This window comes from Dromaius novaehollandiae, chromosome 1, assembly GCF_036370855.1.
Source record: "Dromaius novaehollandiae isolate bDroNov1 chromosome 1, bDroNov1.hap1, whole genome shotgun sequence".
Lineage (NCBI taxonomy): Eukaryota > Metazoa > Chordata > Aves > Casuariiformes > Dromaiidae > Dromaius > Dromaius novaehollandiae.
This window is the reverse complement of record NC_088098.1, coordinates 10693189-10716204: the sequence shown is the minus strand read 5'-3', so window position 1 is coordinate 10716204 and position 23016 is coordinate 10693189. Positions and strand designations below refer to the sequence as shown.

The following is a 23016-nucleotide window of genomic DNA, read 5'->3' as shown; positions in this document are numbered from 1 at the left end:
TTCTTCTAAAGGAGGTCTTGATGTCGATGTTTTCACCTTTAATATGTTCTAAACAGCAGTAGTTTTAAAAGAAAACAAGGTAAATGACTGTAACGTTTCTTATATTTCATTTAAAATTATCAGTATTGCCAGCTATGAAGACACATTTCAGAAGTGTTTGCTCTTTACAGTGAGGGAATTTCTGGACAGTGGGTGGGTGTTGGTTTTTTTGTTTGTTTTGTTTTTGTTTTTTGCTTTCCACAGCTGCTGTTTGGAGAAGATTTACTATACTAACACACTAACACTAATACACTACAATATCTAAAATGCCTTTAGCATGCCATTTACGCTCATCCAAGAGATTTCATGAAAGTGTGATATTAGTAAGCCTTCACAAGTAATCCGTCGTTCCTAGGAGACTTAATCAGATTCCACATGTACTTACCCTTGGCTTAATATTGTTGTTTTCATTATTACTGTCCTTTTTTCTTGTTTCATCTGTGCTGAAAGTGTTGAGAATTTCAGTTGCAGTTCAGTTGCAGTTCACTACATTGTAATCATGGTTTTCTGCAAAATACAGCCCAGCACAAAACCTACAACCGCAATTCAGATGTGTGTGGCAAAAATCTCTTGCTACTCATTTTACAAGGAATGTGTGAAAGTTTAATATTTCTGAGGACTGTTGAGGTAGCAGCATTAAATATTAAAACATTTAAATGTGCAGAAGCTGATTAATTCAGAATATATCAGAGCTGCTCATAAATGTTTAATATCTGTATTTTGCCTGATTGGATATAATTTAAGCTATGTGCTTCTCTCAGCGCTGTAGCACCAGGTACTCATCTTTTATTTCTAGGAATGGTTTAAACATCATTCCTTTTATTGCAGGTTAATATTAATGTCTGGACCTTCTGCTGTTATTGGTCATTGTTTCATGAAACCTTCTTCAGAATTAATCACTTAAATTCTAACTGAGAGGAGCTGTTAATCCTTTTTAGGTATACCTTTTCATAAAAATTTAGTCAGGTTAAAATTTGCACAAGATCAGTAGGATAAAAGTTACAATTTTGTCTTTCTACAATGTACTGTTATGCAATTCCTTAGAAATGTAGAAATATCTTGAGGGAGGAGCTGAACTAAGCCAGCCCGGAATTAGGCTAAGGTTAAGCTCCCAAAGATCAGCATGGAGCTGTGTTATTTCACAATGAACAAATTATATTAAAAAGTACGCGAACTGGCCGTAGTACGTCTCGGGGTGGTAGAGTGCGCTTGGCAGGCCTGTCTGTGTGGCTGCCAAACCCTCGGTGGGCTCCACGAAAAAGCTGTGGTGGTGAGCGGGCTGGAATAGTGATGGTGGAGGAAGCTTCTCCTTGAGACTTTGAAGGAGTTCAAAACTTTCAAAAAAAAATTCTTCAGTATGTCTGCTTATGCCTATGGTTTTGGGTAGATTAGAGTATTTTTTCTTTTTCCCCCAAAAGCTACTACCTACAGCAACGTTCTGCCTAGAAATGTTTCTTTCCCTGCGACTGCTACAAAGAGGAGGGAGTAACAGGCCTTATGATCCTGCTGCTTATTTTGCAGCAGCCCCGCAAGGTCCCAGCCAGGGTCTGCGTCCCTGGGCAAGGGGAAGAACCAGGACGGTGCAGGAGAGCCCGTCTCGGAGGACGTACACTCTCCCGGCGCTCAGCAGGAAGCATGCTTAGCACGCGGCGTTAGCAATGCTATATACCATTTCATTTCCTTGCTTAACATGCTTTAAATTATCTTCATTGCATGGAGTGCTTTATCCTGATCTCTCTGAAGTTAATGGCTAAAGCTCTGCTGACTGTAACGAGGCCCAGCTGCCTGCAAATGCTGTGAGTATAATAACAGGCTATGGCCAATCAATTTACTCTAGTCCAAGGTAGAAATCTGCCTGCTTTGATGCAGTATTTTTCCCTTTTTGAGAGTGCTTCTCTCCAACATAACGTGTAATTCTGTTCGCCTGCAAAAAGCAAACCTGAAGGTTAATGGAGAAGGGAAGGAGCACAAAAAACACTATAGGTTGATAGTCTTTTCCACATCCATAAATATCAGTTCCATGATGTCTTGCTTGAATTAAATCTATAGGATTTTTTTGCTACCTTACTTTCTGAGGCAGTTAGTTGCAGTCTGGACTCTGGCATGTATTTCTCCTTGCTGTCAGAGTTGTACAGCAATGTGGAGGAGGGAGGCTGCACACTCTCCATATCGTTACAGAGATGAGGGGCATGGTTCAAGCCCTAAGAAGCTGTCTTTGGGTGAGAAAGCGGAAATCCAAAAATCAGTGCAATTCATATCAGCTGATCTTTTGCCGGGCACTTTGGAGGGTGGTTATATCTTGAACTGTGCACTAAGTCCACTGGCATCTTGCTGCAGGGCTCAGATGTTGCCAAATGACAGTTCACCTTCCGCTTTGACTTATTCTTCTGCACTTGCGTAATTGCTAGGTTCTCACCGTTTTCAACAGGATAATATAAACAGCAAAGTGAATACATTGCCCAAGCTACTCTTACACGTGAGCTCACAGGGAAACTGTGTTGAGTCATGTTTACTTCAGTGTTGACAATTAGGAAAAATATTTTGAGGGAGAAAAAGGAAAAAAAAAAAAAAAGAAGAATTTGCATAGGGAGGTTTTTTGACCTAAAGTATTACTGTACTCTCAGTACAGGCAAAGTGTACCTTTTCCCTCTAAGAAATGGAATAAAAGCTGTTCCAGTAGAATTTACTGCCTGTATAATGCTGCTAGATCTGTCTAGGAAAGATTTGTAATAGAAAATGCCATTCTTACAGAATCGAATATTTTTCTTGGGGAAAAAACTTTTTTTTTCCTGTGTTTTTTTTTTTTTTAATTTGGAAAACTGCATAAAAATTTTTTGAAAGGGTGAGCTTGACTCAAGAAAAAGAATGGATTTTTAAAAATTCATTTAATACATTTTGGGGGGTTTTTTTGCTAGCTTGAGAGTAAATTGCATTTTCCTGTTTTGGAATATAGTTTCAAAAAGGCTGTGGTTAGGGTCTTATTTCCTCTCTCTTTCAGTGGGCTGGATGAATTAACTAGACTGTAAAGCATGCAGTGTGGCAATAGAGAGTGGGACACCCAATTCCAAGTATGTGGAAAACACACTTAAGTGTAGATGTTAAAACTAAACTAAACTCAGTTCACGGAATGAACAGAAATGTTCAGTTCAGTCATCTGAAATGATACTTGGGAAGATCAAAGTGTTTCATTTCCATTTGAAAAAAAGACATAATAAGAATGTTTAATCACTTATGAATTTTTAAGTATACCAGTCTTTTAAAAAAAAAAAAAAACTCCTCAGGATTTCAACTTTTCATCTCTAAGATAAATGTTGGAATAATATTAGCATTGCGCAAATTATTGCTATTTTTATGCTTGTTTAGCATAAGTGAAAAGTCCAAATTTCTTGGGATTTTTGAGTAGGAGAAATTGCATTTACCTCTTCTTAATCTGAGTTAGTTGTAGAAGATACAAAGTAATAGATTCCTAAAACAACTTAAAAAAATTATTTCAGTGCACTCTTACTGTTTTTTAACCTACTACAAATTTTGCAAGTATAGTGTACAATGCATCCCAGCTGATGTACAGACCAAACTTCTTATATACCAACCTCTGCTTATCGTAATTTCTGATTCTCCTTCCTTGCACAAAACTGAGTGGATTAGGCAGATGTCAAAGGCATTCCTTGAATTAACAACAGAATTTCAAAGACAGAAGCAGAAGGAAATGTTGAATATATGATTTCCCAGGTTTCCACAACAATTTTATGTTAATTATATTTAGTTCCTTTACAGATAGCTCTTTACTAGGTATCAGCTGGTTTGACTTCTTTTAATGAAGTCTGGCCAATCCTATTTTGTTATTGAGTTAAAGCACATGTTCAAAATGTCCCAGAGGTTTTTGTTTTTACTGCAGATGTTTGAGGTTGGACCCTTAGAGAAGTCAAAAAAAAATTTTTTTTTGAGGAAAAACAATCAACAAAGAAGTCTCTTCACATAAGTAGAAAGTTTCTCTGATTTTACTCAAGGTAATACAGCTTGACAGTGGTCTTGTTTGGTGGGTCAGGACTGGGCAAAAGGGCAGATGTTCCTCTTCTGCATTTGGGCACGCTTCTCTTCTCACCAGTTGCTCAGAATTTGCTTTCCAAAACAGGTTTCTGCTGGTGGTGATGCACTGGGGTATTTTATCCTGCTCGCTGTTCTGTGGGAAGGGATGTTGGGGTTTTAGATCTGTCGGGACATATCGGTGACTCTGCCACCTTGACCTCCATAATCCTTGAGGGGAAGCTAAAGTGATAATGATTGAGCTGCCTTTATTTTGCTCTGAAAAAGAACATCAATATTCAGCCGAGATGTGAATCAGCTAGTATTCTTGCCTTAGCAGCCTTGTTAGGGGTGGTTGGTGCCTCTGGGAGCTTATTTGATAACCCAGTTTATTCAGTGGTTTAAAGAGATGCCACAAAATGGGGGAAGGAATGACTGGTTAGGGATTTATGGGTTTAAACTGCATTCCCACTGTTATGTTGCATTTGTCCAGTTGGTGATATTTGTGTCAAACCTGATTAAGTTTGTCACTTTTGGGGGTGGCTTTGGTCTATTTTACCCATTATAGGCTTGTTTTACTCCTAAACATTTTGCAGACAGACTGAAGAAGGAAGGCTAGAAAGATAAAAAGCTCTTCATAACTAGTGCAGTTGTGCAAGAAAAAGCCATCATGGCCCTTGGCTAGCTTGACTTTTTGCTGAGGAGACAGCTACAGGTTACTCTGGCAAAATAGTTTTTCGTAAGCATCTCTTCTCTAGGAGAGTGGCTGTGGCATCATACATGTTAGTCTGCCAGGCAGCTAACTTTCCCATGCTTTTCTTTGTGCTTTTCGAGCTTTTTCAAACTTGCATGAAGCAATGGAAACTTAGCTGAGGTTTCCATTGTTGCATGCAAAGCGCTGGTCAGTGTAGCAGCAGCAGATGCCATGCGATATCCTCCCCGTTTGCCACATCTGCAGCAGGCATCTTCAAGTCCTCTGGTGCCAAGGAGCACGAGTTTTGCACATACCCTCCCAAAACACAAAGCCGTTAAAAACGGGGTATGTCGTAGCCCCATTTCACTTGACTTGCTCATGCCTGTGCCTAAGGCATGCCTGGTTTGAGCACCATCGCCACAACACCAGATCACTCCATGGTTTCCTGTGTGAAGACTACCAAGACTACCTGGAAATGGTGGAGCTAATACATTTACCATTCTAGCCCTGGCTGCCATCCTGTCGTGGCAGGCTGAACACTGCCAGTTCTTAGGTGCTTCTCAGTGATTGTCCCCTGTGGGATAGGGAAGACCATGGGACACCAAGGTGTGTAACCGGGAGCTGTGGGCTTGCTGCAAACCCAGCCGGGCAGCTGGCGTATTTATTCCATGGAGCCGGTGCCTGTTTTTGGTCTAAGAAGATATGAGTCATGGCAGGGACGTGGCTGTGAATACTTATCTGTTTCGCTGAGACGTGTGGAGCAGAAGGAATTTCAGCTTGGACATGAACCGATTTGTTAAAAGACTGTTTGTTAGTTGCTTGGGGAATTTGTACTCTTATTATCTGGGATAGATGCACAGGGACAAGAATCAGCCTGCTCAGTATTTTTTACAGAACAGAAAGTGACCACTTGGGAATTAGCTGTGTATGTAAAGTATTTAAGAAGCAACTAAATAATAATGACCAATTCATCCAACAAAAGTCATAGCGCTGTAGTCTGTTTTTGCTGTGTATGCGTGGCTTGGTTGGTTGTAGCTTTCAAAATGCTGGGCTCAGCTTTTTGCAAGAATTTAGAGGTGGCAAAGCATCTGTTACAAAGCACCTAGAAACAGGGGGCTAGAAGGGACCTGTTGTATCTTCACATCCAGTCCCTGGCCCAAGCAAAGTACAGAGAAGGCACTTCGTGGATTTTTTTCTTTCCCCCGGAGCTCTGCCAAATATTTCTTAATCATAACCTGCACCAGTCCTGCTGCTCTAACCCTCAGCCTAGCTGGCTCAGTAGTTGACTGTTATAACAAACCTAACACAAAGAACAAGCTACCCACTGTAAAATGATATCCCTACAGTCACATCTTTAGTAAGGTAGCCATCAATTTTGGCATGCCTAGCCTTTACGAACCATGCTGTAAGGAATTACACTGTAAAGGATAAGCATATGTATTGTGTTACTGTGATCATCTCTGCCTCTGACCCATTTAGCCATATATGCATAAAGATAAGAGAGACAGATGCCACTGAGCTTTAGTATTGCTCTTATTTTAGAAATTTCATTTCTTAAGCACATTACTTTCATTACTTTGACCCAGTTTTCATTAAATATGTCTTTAAATGTGAAGGGACTAATGAAAATATATTTTTGACATTTTTTTCAGATTTTTTCCATGTTGTTCTGATTTGAATCTTCAGAAATACATATTTTTCAATTCATTAGACCTGGCAATATTCATGTGCTTTATGTGGTCAAAAAGTTATATTAACATTTGTTACCATGCAGTCATCATTCATATGGCAAATTTCAGTATAAACACTGCTGAATATTTTGTATAAACACTACTGTTTATTTTTCCCATATGGATCCCCACTTGTTCCATCCTGTCTACTTAAGATGTCAATCAATCTCTAGGCTATTTTGTAGTATGACACCAATTTATAGATGGACATGGGGGTTGTCTAGCTCTACTTCCCCCTCCCCCTGATAGCATTGTGCACCAACTAAATAGGGCACTGTGCTTAAGCAGAATTATTTTGTTGCATGACTCATACATACAATTTTTTTTTTAAACTCTCGTGCCCTGCTCCCATAATAATCAGCTTCATGTATTTTGGTCCTGCTCCTCCAGCTCATGGTTCTCCGCTGCGCTTGATGCCTTTCAATCTTGTCTTTGCTGTACTCTTTTTCTTTATTTTTGCCCTTCTTGTGTGCTCCCTGGGGAGCTGCAGCGAACCCTCCCGGAGTCGCCAACCCCATGTTGGTGCCTGCTCAGATCTCGACAAGCTGCAGTGTAGGTGCTGCTGGCTCCACTGAGTAAATCTCTGTTGCATGAGAAGGGATGCCGAGAGGAGCAGCTCGGGTGAGGACGACTGCTTTCTGCACACTCGTGTTCAGGTGAATCCCCAGTCCAGTGCTTAAAAAAACAATCTGCATCTGATGTGCAGCTGCTGTATTGTACGCCCAGCTTACAAAACACCTTGTCACCAGAGCACCGCTGTGAAGTGTTCAAAAGTGGAAGCTGCAAAACGACCCCGTGCCTGGCCACGGTCTTGCCTACTGCCGTCACTGCCAGCCTGTGGAGGGATGCAGGGCCCTGGATAGATGATGGTTTCTCCACCACACTCTGCTGTCACCTCTGTCATGGCACATTTTGGGTGACCGTCACTTTCCCGGTCTTAGGGGAGAGCAATCTTATTCTGATTTCCTAGCTACAGCACTGACTTATTTAAGGTCTCCTTTTACTGTAGTTCATTCAGTAATCCTGCTAAGCTCTGTCTTCATAAGGAAGATGAACACAAATAAATTAAAGATAAATAGGGCCAGAAACTTTGTTTGGATTTCGCTCTTGCTCATGATCTAAACTATAACAGTGTGCCAGCTTTCACTTGAATTATTTCACACAAGGCATCTGCTGAAAGGAGTGATGGAGGAGGCTGATGAGGAAGGACTGTCATCCCTGTGACTTCATGTCTGAATTTAGGCTTGGTCAAAGTGATCACAGTAGGGGGATTTAATAGCAAGGTAACAGCACTATATACACCACACTATTGAAGGTAGTCAAATATAAGATTAACTGTGTTACAGTTAAAATGAGAGGGGAGAAGGGGATGCAAGCCTGAATATTGTCAGCAGGATCTTGGGAGTGGATGTCAACGCAGATCACCTCAGTGCTGAGCAGGAGCCCCCAGGAAAGCTCAAACTGAGTCTTAGGAATTTTAAGGAAAGGAACAGAGAGAAAAACAAAGCATCACTTTTGCTGCTGGGTGTACAATATACTGATGTGCCATGATCTCGGGTGTTTGGGGCAGATCTGATTGCCTCAGCTTGGAAAACTCACAGTGACACTAGATGGTGAGAGATGAGGAACACCTCCCCATGTAATGGGAAAAAGTAAGATTCCTTAGCTCAGGAAAAGACATCACTGAGGGAGATATGAAAGATGTCTATAAATGCTGAATGCTATTGAGAAAGCAAAAACACTTTCACTGAAAATGCAAGAATTTATAGAACTGAGGATTTAAAAAATAAAGGGAAAACATCTTCATGTGATACATAACGTAAACCATGGAGCTCCTTGCTACCTGAAGCTGTGACAGTATACATACAGTCATTTAAATGGACAGTTTAATGGTTCGTTGGTGACTGTCATATGTCGCAGTTGACCATACCTAGGGATGAGAGTGTATCGTGAGGGGATGTGGGCTCTACGTGCTCTGTGTGTTTCTTGCATTCCTCCCAAAGCATCCACAGCTGGTCGGCATCAGGATATCCAGGCTAGAACAGACTCTTGGCCAGCTCAGTGGGTATAATCCTTGCCTAAATATAGGCATGTTGTGCCATTTGAGATATCATAGGGCTTCCTGCCTGGCCCCTGCCTGCCAATCTGCAAGGGCAGGAGTTTGCCATATGGCCTGTGTTATATTTGCTGCTTTCCTGTGTTTTCCTCAGATTGCTGATCACCATCCTGAATCTTATATTTCAGACCAACCAGAGAGGTTTTGACAATTCAGGGCTTTTTCTTTGTAGAACATTTTCAGGAAATTAAGTATTAAAAACATTCAAAACTAGTCAACACAAGTTTTTGTGTTGCATTCACATTGTGCGAAGCATTTGCAATTGTTGTTGTATTTGCGCCAATACTAGAAAATGGATATTAAATTTTATAATACACCAAAATAATTTTGTAATGCATCATGACTTGGATAAACATTACTTATGCACTTTGAAAGTGAAAAGCAGGCCTTAGATGGGCTATATTTAAGGTCCCAATATGCTTCTAAGCCAAACTGAAAGTCTTAAAGCGAGGAAGAAGCTGACCTGTTTTATTTTTTTTCAAATATAAAAGAATAATAATTGGGACATACAAGCTACAGAATTTCTTTCAGGATGTCTAGGAAAAGATAGAGCTTTTGTCTTATGTTAATTTAGGGCTATATTTTGTATTACAGATTAGTAGTGATGAAAGAACTTATTTTAATTTGAAAATGTTTCCGTATTCTCCAGTATCACTAGAACTCACGCACTTCTCTATATTTGCTTATCGTAATTCCTGTGTCTATAAGAGGATTTGTATTCTTTTAGCCTGAGGTAAACATGTTCAACAGCTCAGTTTTAGCTGGCATGCATCTTTAGCTACAATTAAGACAAAAATTCTTGCAAACATTTAGATATCACTGAGTTATAACAAATTCCCAGCAGATAAGTGTAGGTGCTCTCTTCTAAGCGAGCCTTCATTTTATTTTTTAATGCCATTGTTAGTTTTGTAGTGGGGGCGTGTTTGTCTTTTGAGGACAGCAGAATAAAGGGATTTTCCAAATTCTTCTGAAAATCTGAGTGCTGCCGTCTTATTCAAACCTTCTGAATAATTCACGGGGAGCACAGCCAACAGTATGAAATTTTCATGTATGGGTATCAAACAGACAACCTTGCATAAACTCGAAAGGCATGAAAAATAAGGTTAGGCTTAGAAACAGAGGTCAGTATTCTTGCCTTAGAGTAATAAAAATGTAATCACAGTACCATTTAATTTGTTTTTATGAAAAATCTCATGCTGGTGTATTTCACAGAATCATGACAAAATTTGAATTCAAGGTGTTACCGTCTCCAGCAGGTTAGTCTTGATTAGGATAGTTGTTTTATGCCTACACGAAATGCACCATCAACGTCACAGGTAGCCTGTTGTTCCTCTGCGGACATTGCCGAGTGTCTGTCGCAGTGTCAGTGAGGAAATGTCCTCCTGGGGACAGGAAAACTAGTTTTAGGTTGAAACTTGGAAAAGCTTCAGGAGAGGAGAATGTATTTAAAATGAAGCGTGTGTTTTTTTTGTTTTTTGTTTTTTGTTTTTTTTTAAGAAAACATCCAGCAGTTTTCAAAATCAAGGGGAAACAGCATTTCAATGGCGTTGGCTCCTGCCCGGCAGCAGCTTGTGCAGGGCAGGCTTGTGCAGGTAGCCGAGACAGTGGTGATTTTTCTAAAGACACCATGAGCCGCGTTCAGCGGTGCTTGGAGCTGAAGATGGCCTTTCCGCTGGCTTCTGCTGCCTTTGGGTAGGAGAAATAACACACTCCAATTGCCAAAATATGTTTCTCCATTATTTAAGTCAAGCCATTATGTATGTACTCTCAAAGCTGGGGCTGCCAGCTATTATGTTACACTTTTAACTCTTAGATTAACAATATTTTGTTGCATAGAGGTGTGTTTTAACAAACAATATGGCTGATTTTGTGTTTCATGAACTAAAACAATAAACGGCCACCCTCATTAATCCTTATAGCAAGTAGTAGATGATTGTTGTTGTTTTGGCTATAGTGTGAATGTAATTCTGTGGCTGAATCTTGACATGGCAGAGGTCCATGAGGGAGAAATTGTAGATGTTTGGCTACAAAGACATTAAGGTCACAGGAATACATTAATTGTCAGTGTCAAATCTGGGAAACTTAAGACCTGATTCTTTGTATTTCTTATATTGCACTTAATAGCTTTGAAGTACAGCTATCATTTACTTTGTGGATCCTCTGAGGAGACTGTAACTTTTGAAAACCAAATCTCAGTGCTTTGTGTACCCTAGAACCCCAGTGAGATTTCTCATTGACCAACTTGTGCTGGATACCGGTTTTAGAGACATAGCTGATGCACATCTTTGTGAAATGGATTTTGTTCCTTATTCAGAGTACTGGTTTTACTCTTTAAACTTCATTTATGCTGTTCAGGGCTCCGTGAGTTATTAAACAGAGTTACAAACATTTGCCGATACCCTTTGGAACTTCTCAGTACTACAGCAGCAGTTGCTAAGTTGCTAAGCATTGATGATATATTTGGCAAAGCACAAGAAAGGAGATAAAGACAGTCATTGTGTCTCATGTCCTTGAGTGAGCTCTGCAAGAGTAGTGAGATGCCTAGCTCCTATTTAGGCTCCTAAACTCCCACTGATGTCAGTAATAGTGGACATCTAAATAGAAGTTGGGTAATTAACTTTCTCTATGTATGCAGCTCTTAGGGTGGGATTCATTTCACTTTAGGCATCTTCAGTGTTGATGTCTGTTGCTGAACTTTAAAGTCTTGGCTCGCTTTAAAGTCAGTGGAGAGAAAAAGGCATTTCTAGAGTGTGATTCATCTGGCCTGTTTTAGACATCCACATTAGGGTGAGATTTACAGACTAAATGGGGTGACATAAATAGATATGATGTTCTTAGGGGCTTTATATAGGAGTAGCACATATTCACTGGGCCACCGACTGAAACCCCGGCCACCTCCTTAGAAGACTGCTGCCCCGACCATGGGAATGGAGAACAAATCTCTCTGTGCCAGCCAACATTCAATTTTTCCATGTGAAATGGACCGCCTGCATCTGAGGGACACTGGCTGGGCCGCATAAATGCTGGGGTTTAGAACAATTTAAGATATTCACTCGGGAAATTTAGGTTCAAATCCTCTTACCTAGGTGAGAGCTTTAATTACTCATCTGTTGGTTAAAAAGAAGGCTGCTATGGCAGCGGCCAGTCTTGTACCTCCTCTGTTGGGTCCCTAACAGGGCCTACCAAACCAGGCTGTGCCAGTGTGTTTATCGATGCCAGCTGGAACTAAGCACCTCACTGCTCAGCATGGCCAAATTCCCGGTGGCTGTGGAGTTGTCACAAACAGATATTTATGTTCTGATTGTGACAAAAATTTAAGTTAGGGATTTTGATGCATGAGAACTCAGGCTCTTTGGTCCAATTTTGGGCTCGTGTACCTGTTTTAGGTGCTCGAGTCTGTTCACAGGTCTAGCCCTTAGATTCTTACTGTCCAGTGAGGTGCTGGCTTGGAAGCATCTGAGTCCTCTTAACAAATGTGACCAGTCCTTAGCAGTTTAAGAATAAACTTTACTTATGTTACTGCTGATCTCATTATCGCTGCCTTGTTAGGAACTTTCAAAAAGATGTTGTAATGAGTAGCGTCTCTGCAAATAGTTTTTTTACAAGACTGATAGGCTACTCTTTGCATCGTTGACAAATGATGTTTCTATATATCATGGTACTGACATCTTGCCACACATCTGCAATCTATTTTCAGTACTCTGTTGCTCATTACCAATTTTGGAAAAGAGTTGAAAAGCTATGGAGACAAAGAGATCTGATGGAGCATGGGGAAGAACCACTGAAGCTGATAATGTAATGCAGAGCACTATCAGGTCTAACTTTAAGCTATCTAGAGCAAGGTTGAAAACTTTTAATGCTTTTTTTAGTCCCTTCCCCCCAAGAGTTATCAATAACTGGCATTACTGATGAAGTCCTCACAAGTTAGAAATGATGCTGTGCAATATGCCACCAGTCCAAATTTAAGAAAAGTTAATTGGTGTTCTGTTGTGAATGTAGTGCTTTGGTGTAGGCTTTAGAAAACCATTATCTACAGTGAGAGCATCTTCAGTTGCAAGACTGCTGTCTCTGGTCTATGTTTGTGTACTTAATCATGCTGAAATGTCTGTCTTTTTTGTTTTCTCCAAACTACCTGGAGAAGATCAAAACCAGTAGGAGTAAGAATCCCATGGTTTTTTTGCTTTTGTTTATGCTGGATGAGGTACAGACCTGTGGTTCACACTATCCTGAAGTATTTTCTGGTATTTGCATTTGAAATTGCTCCATAATTATGAATTCCTGGATTTTAGTTTCTTTTGAAAGCAAAAACATTTACCAGCATATTATTTTGAATGTGTACCTCTAAAACTCCACTTGAGTGTTTTTCGATTGTTTGTACTGTGACGTCTAAGCAGCATGCCACACTTTATTTAAAGGATCAGAGCTTGTTCTCTCCTTCCTGGCAATTTCATATGTAGTTGATGTTTCCGAGTGTAGTCTGGTGTTTTAAAGATCTGGCTCCATATTAGCTGTACCTTGTAAGACAGTACTATGCAACGGGGATGGGTTTACCCTTGGGCCTGTGGTTGAGTATTGCATGATGGCAGCATTCAGGCACCGTTGCCTAAAAGATGAGACCAGCTTGGGAAGATATCTTCCCTGCGTTGATTGGTCTTTTGCACAAACCCTTCCTGAGTTGCTGGGACTGCGGATAAGGAGCACAGAAATCCCCTGGTGGGACCCTGCAGCTAAGCGGCCGTTCGCCCGGCCTGGTGGTGTGGTGGGAGCTCTCCAGCGGCAGGAGCTTCCTCCACTGCAGAGAGCTGGTGCTGCTTCAGCTGCATGGGCAGTGCGCAGCGCTGAGCAGATAACCATCCAGTACACACCATGCATTTTTAAACTGTAAGTAATAAGAGTGGCATTAGCCATGACTGCTGCCAGGTGTTAGTCAGAGAGCTGCTGTTTGGGGCTGTTAACTAGAGAAGGTCTGTTCACTTTGGTGTGCTTGTTGTAATCCTCTGAGTACATGGTGTGTCCAGTGCCTACAGGAGTGTTGGGGGTACAGCTTAACCAAACTCAGTATTTGCCAATGAGGGAACAGAAAACGATATTCAGAGGATGAAGCATTGCAGTGCTGGTCTCGGAGGTGGGTCCTCAAATTTGTTCATGAGTCAGTTGCTCTTTCTGATCTTTTGAGCTATACAAGTGAGACAGTGTTTGTGTGCAAGTCTGTGAGCCAGGGTGATCCCAAATACACTGCCTTAGGATTGCATTCCCACTGCTAACAGTTTAGACAGTGTAAAGCTCAGCTTGGCTCTGAACATGGCGCAGTGTTGACAGCCTTTTCTGTGTTTGATGTCAGTCTCCATTTCTTTTTGTAGTTGCCTGTGAAAGTCATGTCATTGGGAAGGAACAGAAGTCTCTCTGAACGGTGTCATTACACACCTGACTTCCACGACTTAGACCGATATATTTTTTTGAGGAGTCAAACAAAAAAAAAAGCTTCAATATAAGCAATTTATTATCTAAGAGGAAAGTTTCCCACCGTGGCCCAGGTGTGCAGTGGTGCAACGTTACAGCGTTATGAGGAACTGGCTTTGAACTTCAAGGAGTCTAAAAGCTGCCTGCCCTTGCTTTGATGCAGGAAAGTCCCATGTTTGCAAGTCTGCTGTCTGCAGTGATCCTATTTCTCATACTAAACTTATTTCTGTTTTCTTCATGGTATACAAATGTACAGTTTTGCACTGAGGCTGTGTGGCTTGTATACACAGTATACAGGGCTTCAAGGATTGTTGCCTTAATTCTTTCTCGAATCCTGTTAAATCTCCACTCCTGGTGTTTCTAGTGTCTTATCTGTATCTCTACATCTTGTCCTTTTCCTTGCCTTCAAGCTTCGGTGACTGTCATCAAGAGTGGCTGCAAATTCAGTAGAAGTCTGGTATATATCACCCCTCTTAGTGACATTCAGCTGGTGCTAAAGATCAGCTAAATTCAGTAAGACCTGGTAGTGCTGCATATCTCCTGACATGATCCCCTTCTTCTGCCTTGCAGTTTTTCTGCCTTTGCAGTTTAGATGCAGTTAAGACTGTATTTTGAATATCAGTCAAAATGCAGATGCATTTTAGAAGATTAAATCCATCCTTGAAGAGAACGTAAGGTAAATTACTTACACAGATTTATAAATTTCCATAATACCGTGTGTTATATATAGTATATAAACTATATATAGTAAGTGTAAAATCACTGAAAACACAGTGAAAGTGAAATTCCTAAGCACAGTGAGCATTTCTTAGAAAAATCTGAAAGTAACTACAGTTCAAAACCCGACCTGTTTCTCCTCTTATGCTACTACCTCCACCTATGGTATAACTTCAGTCAGCATTTTTGCCACCCTGCTTCCTCCTGACCTGCTTCCATCCTGAGATATGACAGCTCCCAGCATTGCTGGAGGCTTCGCTGTTCCTCGTCCCAGAGGAGGCACCAAGTCCAGGTCTCTCGTAGAAAACTGTCGTGGGAAGTGCGAGGTCTCTCCAGATAGAAGCTGCCACATCTCATCAGTTCTTAATGAAATGGTACCCTGCAGCTCCCAGGAGACGCAGGGCTGGCAGGATCAGGCCAGCGCATGTGTTCGTTTAGCAGATCTTTATAATGCGCTTGGAAGTGCAGCGTATAAGGGCTGGGCATTAAGTCTTGTTTTGCGGAAAATGAAACTGGAGGCATCGTGCATCTCAGAAATGCGTTATAGGGGTCTGAAGAAGTTGCATGGCCACACTTTGGACACCATCTTACAGAAAGAAGGGTAGGCTAGAGTGACTGTGGTATTTCCCAGCTGCTGACATAATGTTCTTTCCAGGTAGGCATTTCCTAGACTTTTAAAAAAAACAAACTGAAATTATCCACTTAACCCATGAATTCATATCCACATGACTGATGGACAGGAAAGTTTTGTATCCATCAGGCAAGCATAGTTCACTTGCTTCAAAAGGTGGACTAATGGATAACATAATGGATAACACCGTTCTCGGTGTAGACAAGTGTGGGAAGGTGACCTGCACTTTGCCGTTGCATTTTACAGGTGTTTTCTGAGAGCAGAGGGCAGGTGAGATTTGGAAACTGCTCTCTGGGCTGGCGGGGGAGGGTGGGCCCCAGTGCAGACAGTGCTGGTGCCCATCTCTTGCCCAGCTTCACGTCTCTTTCTTTAACCAGTCTTGCTTTCTAATCTCAGCATATCTTCTCGCCTCCCTTTCCTATCTCCTCTGGTTTCTTCTCCTCCCACGGAGGGAGTCAGGATTGGACACACACTACCTTCTCCGGCTTGTGTCTGGTCTCTCCCGCCATTGCTGCATGAGTCCCTTTTACTGAACTTCTCCAGTCTTCCCAGGCCACAGATGCAGATCCCTTCTCTTCTCCTCTCCTTTGTCTTCTCTCAGCTCCTCTGCCCGTCCACTGTCATCTCCTCGCCTCACTTCCCAGTTCCTCTTCTCCACGATGTCTCTCTTGTTGCCTTCCCTGGAGGGGTTTCAGAGTCACCAAATTCCCCATCCCAGCTCACTCGCTTTCTTCCTACCCTCTGATCTGTTTTTGACTCCTATGTTCAAGTTAATGGGGATAGTGTCTGATCAGATTTGGGGGGCAGCTTCATTTTTGTGACATTTTGCAAGTTTTTGAGCTTTTTGTGAAGTGAGATTGTGCTGAACTGATACTTCCTCATCAGAAGACTTAGACTTTTGGTTTGGATCCCTTTCTCCTCCCCTTTCTTTCCAATCAGCAGACATAACTCTCTGGTTTAAAACACTGAGAAACTTCCCACATTAAAATATCATTGGAACTGATATCACTACAAAGCGCTTCGGCTTTCACAAAGCAGTATATTTAGACTAAAATAAATTTCACAGAAACTTTTTCAACAAGCACTGTTAGTCAGCACTCAGATCAGAGAGAACTCTGAATGTGTTAAATGAGGACAGAATCTCCAGAAATATTTAGCTGCTAAAAATGAAAATGTGTCTATTGAGCATGTGCAAACTCTGATTTTTTTCCCCACATTTATACAATTTGTCCAAATTTGGAGGAGAACTTTCACACCAGGACATACCCTTTTGAAATTTCAGTTGCCTACTTCAAAGTGAAAGAGCTGTTGAAAGCAAAGGACACTGGAATTTTTCAACCAGGGCAACACAGTGTTTTCCTGTAACCTCATCTCAGAAATGAATGAACTATTTTGACTGAAATTCCTTCTCCCTCCAGGAATTAAATCAGTCTGAGGCAGACAGTTACTATGAAAAATAAAGAAAAGCCCAAGAGGATAAAAATTGGCAAACATCTCAGGAGCTGAAAATAGAGCCTTATAATGGGAAATGTTGGGCAGCTTTTAAAACAGCAGTTATCAGCCTCGCCTACAGTGTTTGTGGGGTGTTATTGCACAATCAGACCCCTGGGTATGTTGTTCCTAGCACAACCCTCTTGTGTTTCTCAGGAAGACAGTCTCGGTCTATCACTAGGCAATTTCAAGGCAGCCGAGAGCCTCCTTAGCGCATCTGCGCTGTGGGCTCCCGGCTCCCACCGGCTCCCTTGTGAGCTCCTCGTCCTTCCCGGCCACGCCAGGCACCGTGCAACGAGCAGGACCTCCCCGTGGTCCCGGGGCAGCAGCACCTGGCATCCCCGCTAGCTGCTGGCCGGCCCCGGGGGCAGCCCCGTGCTTCACCGCTCACCCAAGTTGCTCTGCTGAGGAGGGGTGTTGGGGCAGGGCAGCGTGAGGCGCACCAGTGGGCCCTTGCCCAAGTGCCAGCTGTGCACCTCCAGATGTTTTCCAAGGTCCCCATGGGTCTTGGCATCAGTCCTCGCCCCTGAAGCAGCAGATATTTGGCAACAGCTGCGTATGGACTGAGCCAGCGTGAAGGCAGAAGCAGTGGGATCTCAGAGGAGTCTTCTTGCTGACTGGGGGACGGGAATTTAAGAGCCCTTAATAGCAAGCTCTAGTCCCAACAGCAAATCGTGATCGTGTTGCTGGCCTGTACACTAGCTTTCCGGTGCTTGGTCATTAGTGTTTGACATACTGGGTATTTTCTTTCATGTGAATTTGATGTATTTCACCATTGGCTAGAGAAAAAAAATCATCACTGAGAATGTCATGGTTAATTTTTTTCCTCGTGAAGAACTATGAAATTATTCTGAAATGTATGACATGTGTATAATAACAGTCTAGTGCTCTGTTTTAAAAAAATGTGCTAGAGGCGTTATGCAGTTTCCCAGAGGCTTAATGAGGGAGCCATACTGTGTTGGATATTTTTCAACAATAAAAATTGACCTATTACATGCCCATGTAAAATGGGGGTTGACAATCATACAAATATGTCCAAAATCAAATACAGGCATTGTAAAATATCACTCCTTTCCCAGAGAGGGACGGGTCACCTGTTCACAGTAGGATTTTGCATTATATGCTATTCAGTACAGAGTAAGATGCTTCCCTGCAGGGAAACAAAATGGCAGCACAGTACTGGCCCAGTGCCCTTCTATCAATGCTTTTCACTGACTGCTTTTCCCAAGTCTTCAAAAATAACGCATAGGCATATTTTTCAACATATGTTTTGCCTTTTGTCGGTTTAGAAGCACAAAGGGAATAAAAGGTTCTGCGTTTTTCACCACTTCATCATCACACGCAGGAAGAATTCATTGTTTGCTTGTTTGATTTCCTTTTTCCCTCCATAATACTTACATTACTTTCTAAAAATCTCATCTCTTTTGCTGTTCTTTTAACATATCAGAAGTGGCCACTTCTTAAAAACTGAGCATAGGGCTCTGAACGTGCTGTCTGCATTCAGGGGAAGTGTCCGTTGCGAAACACTGAAATTTGGAGTTTTGGGAGCAGAGAAGCTGGGTTCAGGAATTACTCCGTCTACTATTGAATAGTCAAAGAAAGGAAGATAATTATAGACAGTTGAAGGATAAATTAAATATAGTAAATATTGTTCCTCTATTGAGAACAAAATAAGCCACTCAATGTTTTGCATGTTCTCTATATATTTAATAGTAAGCTTGAGGCAATATGTATCCCAGATTAACCACTGAATGACTGGGGGTAAAAAAAATTTTTTGTTCACTGCTGTATGTATAATTGCAAGTACATGTACTAGGATCTAGCAGTCCCTTGCTTCAGCATCCTGCTCTGTCACTAGCTCATGATGTACAAGCAGTACGGGGAAGTGGAGGGTGGCATAAGGGGAGGCAGCAATTGCTGCCAAGCGCTGATCCCTGTGCGTTAAGAGGGGAGAAAAGGATGAAAGCATGAAAGCAGAACCAGCATGGTAGCTAACGTATTGATGTACCTTCAGTGTACAAGGCTAGAAGTCATGAGGCTCTTCAACATGGAGATTTCGTTGTGTGGATCCCTCTGCTGCAACACAGCTTACCTTTATTTAAATAAATAGGGGTAAATATTTACAATAAAGCAATGTAGAAAAGGATGATAGAAAAATATAAGGGGAGAAGGAGAAGAAAATTTACCTCATTGTAAAGCTATCCAATTTTTTTGTAAAACTTCCTAGTTCTGATTTTCAATTCAGAGGTATGCAACCTAGTGTTAGGGAGAATATAAAAAACATAAATACGGACAGGAGATTCTTAAGAAAGAAATAACATTGCTGTGGGATCAGAGAAGTCAAGCTGGACATATAGGATATTACATTTATCCCATCGGAAAAACCTCTCTCTTCATAATTCAGGTCTGTCCAAGATAGAACCACTGAGGCTGATTATATGTATATAGTGATAATATCTGAAAGTTACCAAATAAAAATGTGAGAATTAGTGTTTACAAAAAAAGTTGCAAGCATTATCAGCTTTAGTAAAGAATACCTCTATTCCAGTGTTACCCATAAGTGTTATTTGGATGATAACTTTACTGATAATATTTAAGAATCTATTAAAATACACTCATGAGTTATTTCAATGCACATAATCTGTAATGACTCAGGTTCCCATATAACTTAAATGTTTAACACTATAATACATATAACAACTATAACTTAATGCTATTTAAATTCAGAAAGAGCAATACTGTAATGCCGGTTATTTCATTGCGTGTACCATATTCTCACGTCCTGACAATTACTCATAAGCCATATATCCAATGCTGCTTTTTACAAGCTCCCTGTGCATCTATTTTACGGTATAGCACAGTTTTGTGCTGCTAGCAAAGGAAGCCTCCCAAGCAGAGAGGGACACGACTGCCCTTTTGATGTTCATTTCGGATCCTGTTGTAATGCTCAATTTGTGTCTGGTTCCTGCTGCAGATGATTACTAGTACATGACTTATGATTCATGTAGGAATAGGAGCTTACTCAGACACCAATAAAAGCTGGTCCTTTACCTCTAAAACAGTCAATTTTCTTTAAGTAAACCCTGAGGAAGTTGTAAAAGTGCATAGAGAAACTTGGCACAAGTAGCTTGAACACTGAACAAGATGTTTGGGAAAATTACATGGGAAAACTAAGTTAAAGTCATTAAAATGTCATAAGTACTGGGGGAAATCCGGCAAATTTACTGTATGGAACACATAGCTGGGACCTAATTCAGGGGTAAGAGTGTCTACAGAACTATACAGAATCTTAAATACTGCTTATAAATAATTACAGGTATTTTATTTCTCTCATTTCAGTGACTATATCAACGAGCACCTTCTTTGATGGCTTGCTGGTAACTGGACTCTACACGTCCACTAGCGTGCAGGCTTCCCCGAGCGTTGGTGGCTCCAGTGCTTTTGGCTTTGGTAAGTCTGGTGTAGTTTATGTTTGATCCTGCTCAGTATTCTGCAACCCAGGGTAATAAATATTTGGCTGTACAGAGCACATTAATAAGAACACAGTTACCTAAACAGGTTAATTTAGACCGATTAGTCAGCAATACTTGAAAGTTAGTGGAAGTCAGTGCGATAGGGCAGTGGTGGTTTGGGGGCAGTTTTTATCTTTTCTTCCACTTTCTCCTTCTTTGGTCAGCCCTGGTACTGATGTACTGCATTACATGAATTTAGAGAGAAAGGAGTCTCAGCAGAGGAACTAATCAAAATAGCCATTTCTAAATGCTACAGTATTAAGTATAAAATGAAGCATTAAGTTCAGAGCATCTAACTGTTCTTGGACTGAAAAACTGATTCCTTTGAGCTCAGTGTAAACCTACTTTCCCAAGCCACTTAGCAGTAGCTTCTTACTTACAACCAAAATGCTGGTTCATGCATTTTATATAGCCAATTATTTTCCACATAGGGAAAAATAGGATTTTAGTAAAAAGGTTGGGATGTTTCTTGCAAATTTAACATATACTTCATATTTTACTGTTACATTCAATGATAGAAACTAGGCCAGTTGTACTAAGAACAACCACTCCTGGGAAATCTCTTCTGAATTTGTGTAATTTACCACTATACATTTTGCAGTTCATTATTTGTAATATTCTTTATGCTCTTACAAAAAATCTAAAAAAAGAATGAGTGAATTAGCATCGCAAAGATATTATCGTCTATACCGAAGGAAGAAGCCCATTATCGATGGATTCAGTCTGCATGTTTTTGTCTTGAACTTCCAAAATCTTACTTGCAGCTCTCAAAATTTGATCAAGATTTCTATTTGTTCATCTAACTACTGCCTCCAGTCTCCCACTTATCTGGGTGATATCTTAGTGGTATCAGTTACTCTGGAGGAACTTCAAGCGGCCCTTAGCAAACAATCCAGGATAAATTTACAGAAATGAGTACAAAGTTGTGTCTCTGATACTGCAAATGCACCACAGTGGGTAACATGTTTAATAATTAATTCATAACTTAATATATTTAAATTAGTTAAATATGTATTTTTCCAGAAGAAGGAATACTGTTATTTCCCCTTCCTCACAGTGTTCATTACAAGATGAAAAGTGTCTGAACAGAGTCAGAGAGAAGGAGAGCACTTGTCTCTGAAATTTCTAGGATGGTCAACTTACCCTCAAACTATAATCTTGCAATAAAATAGGTGCTTGTGTCTTGTCATTAGGGACATCTTGATCCTTTGCTGAAAACTCACCAAGCAAGGTATACATCATGTTTAATCACATCTAAATAATTTAAGAATGAAGATTAAGTAAAATATTTAAGAACCTAAATAGCTTTGCGCATTTATAAAAATATGTATATATTTTTTTCCTAAATTTGTATCTTTGTTCATAGAAGGAAACTGTTCATAGAAAGGAACATCTCAGTATGTCAGATATTGAAGGAAAAAAAGACATGGTCTTTTTTAATTTGTCTTTTTTTATTTATTTATTTTAACCATTCAGTTGTTGGTAAGATAATCAACAACTAGACTGGTTAGATGTGCATTCTGTGGACCAAAAGAAAATCCAAGCCTGCAGGTTGGAAAAGTATTAAAGTTGAAGATATGCAAAAGCAGTCACGCATAGTTAGAACTACTTCATTTTGCTTGTCAATATGGATTCTGAGACACAGTGCCTGAGGGAGGTCTGCTGTTCAATTATGGATATTCCTTTACCCATTCCAGGGAAAATCCATTTCCATCCATGACCTTTCTTCTGATCTTTTTGCAGGCAAACTATAGAGTCAGTTGTGTCACAATTGTTAGTTATGCAGCATTTTAGATAAAAATCTCATTTTGCTGTTTGTCTTTGCCAGCTCCTAAACTTGCATATATATTGAAGAAAGCTATCAGAATGAGTCTAAAGAGCTGATGCTCTTGTGCTCTGTCTCTGTAGTCACAGTAAAAAGTAAACACTGAAGAAAAAATGGCAACAGCTTGTAGATTTAAGGTTATGTGAATGTTCAATCCATGATGTACTGAGGGCTCCCAGGACTGGAGCTATGTAAACTTCTTCTTTCTTCTCCATGCAGTGAGAGATGAGAAGGCTGACCTCTCCCAAAAAGCATTTAGCATGTGGATGATCTGCTCTTAAAGCAATTTGATAGTTTTAAAAATTAAGTATTTAAAAATCTACAGCCTCCAGGAGAAAGAGTAGTCTCCACAACATTTAATACACTGTTTAATGTAATAATAGGTGGGAATGGCATTGCTTTGTTTTCTGAAGAAAACCCAAAGCGCTTTCTCAGGTCAGCCTGGATCCATTTGTTGTATCATCGTTTCTAATTAGCAAGGAAGCAGCTGCTCCCTCCCATTGAGTAAGTATGATGTTCAACCTGGGTTTAGCTCACTGGAAATTAACTTTTTAAAAATGCTGAGGACTATATGAGATTCAGAGACCTCCATTTGAAGACTTAAGTGGCTTGTCATAGAGTAGACGGGGGCCAAAGCTGGCCCTTTAAAAATCTGGAGATAGGAATATTCTGAAATTGGGTTGATAGCAGTTCCTTACTGAGCAGGGAAGAAGCAAGTATTACCATTGAAATGCTCTTGTCTGTGTTGCACAGGAGGTCACGCTGGATTATCATAATC

At 40.7% G+C, this 23016-nt stretch overlaps 1 protein-coding gene across 3 annotated transcripts in view; it reads left to right on the top strand.

Moving 5' to 3' along the window:
• Positions 1 to 23016, top strand: part of RELN (reelin) — a 300760-nt gene that overhangs the window by 29003 nt on the left and 248741 nt on the right. For all 3 annotated transcript variants that reach the window (XM_064505385.1, XM_064505379.1, XM_064505392.1), the window contains exon 2: positions 20241 to 20351. In XM_064505385.1, coding sequence (XP_064361455.1) covers positions 20241 to 20351 — 111 coding nt within the window. The remainder of the gene's footprint in view (positions 1 to 20240; positions 20352 to 23016) is intronic.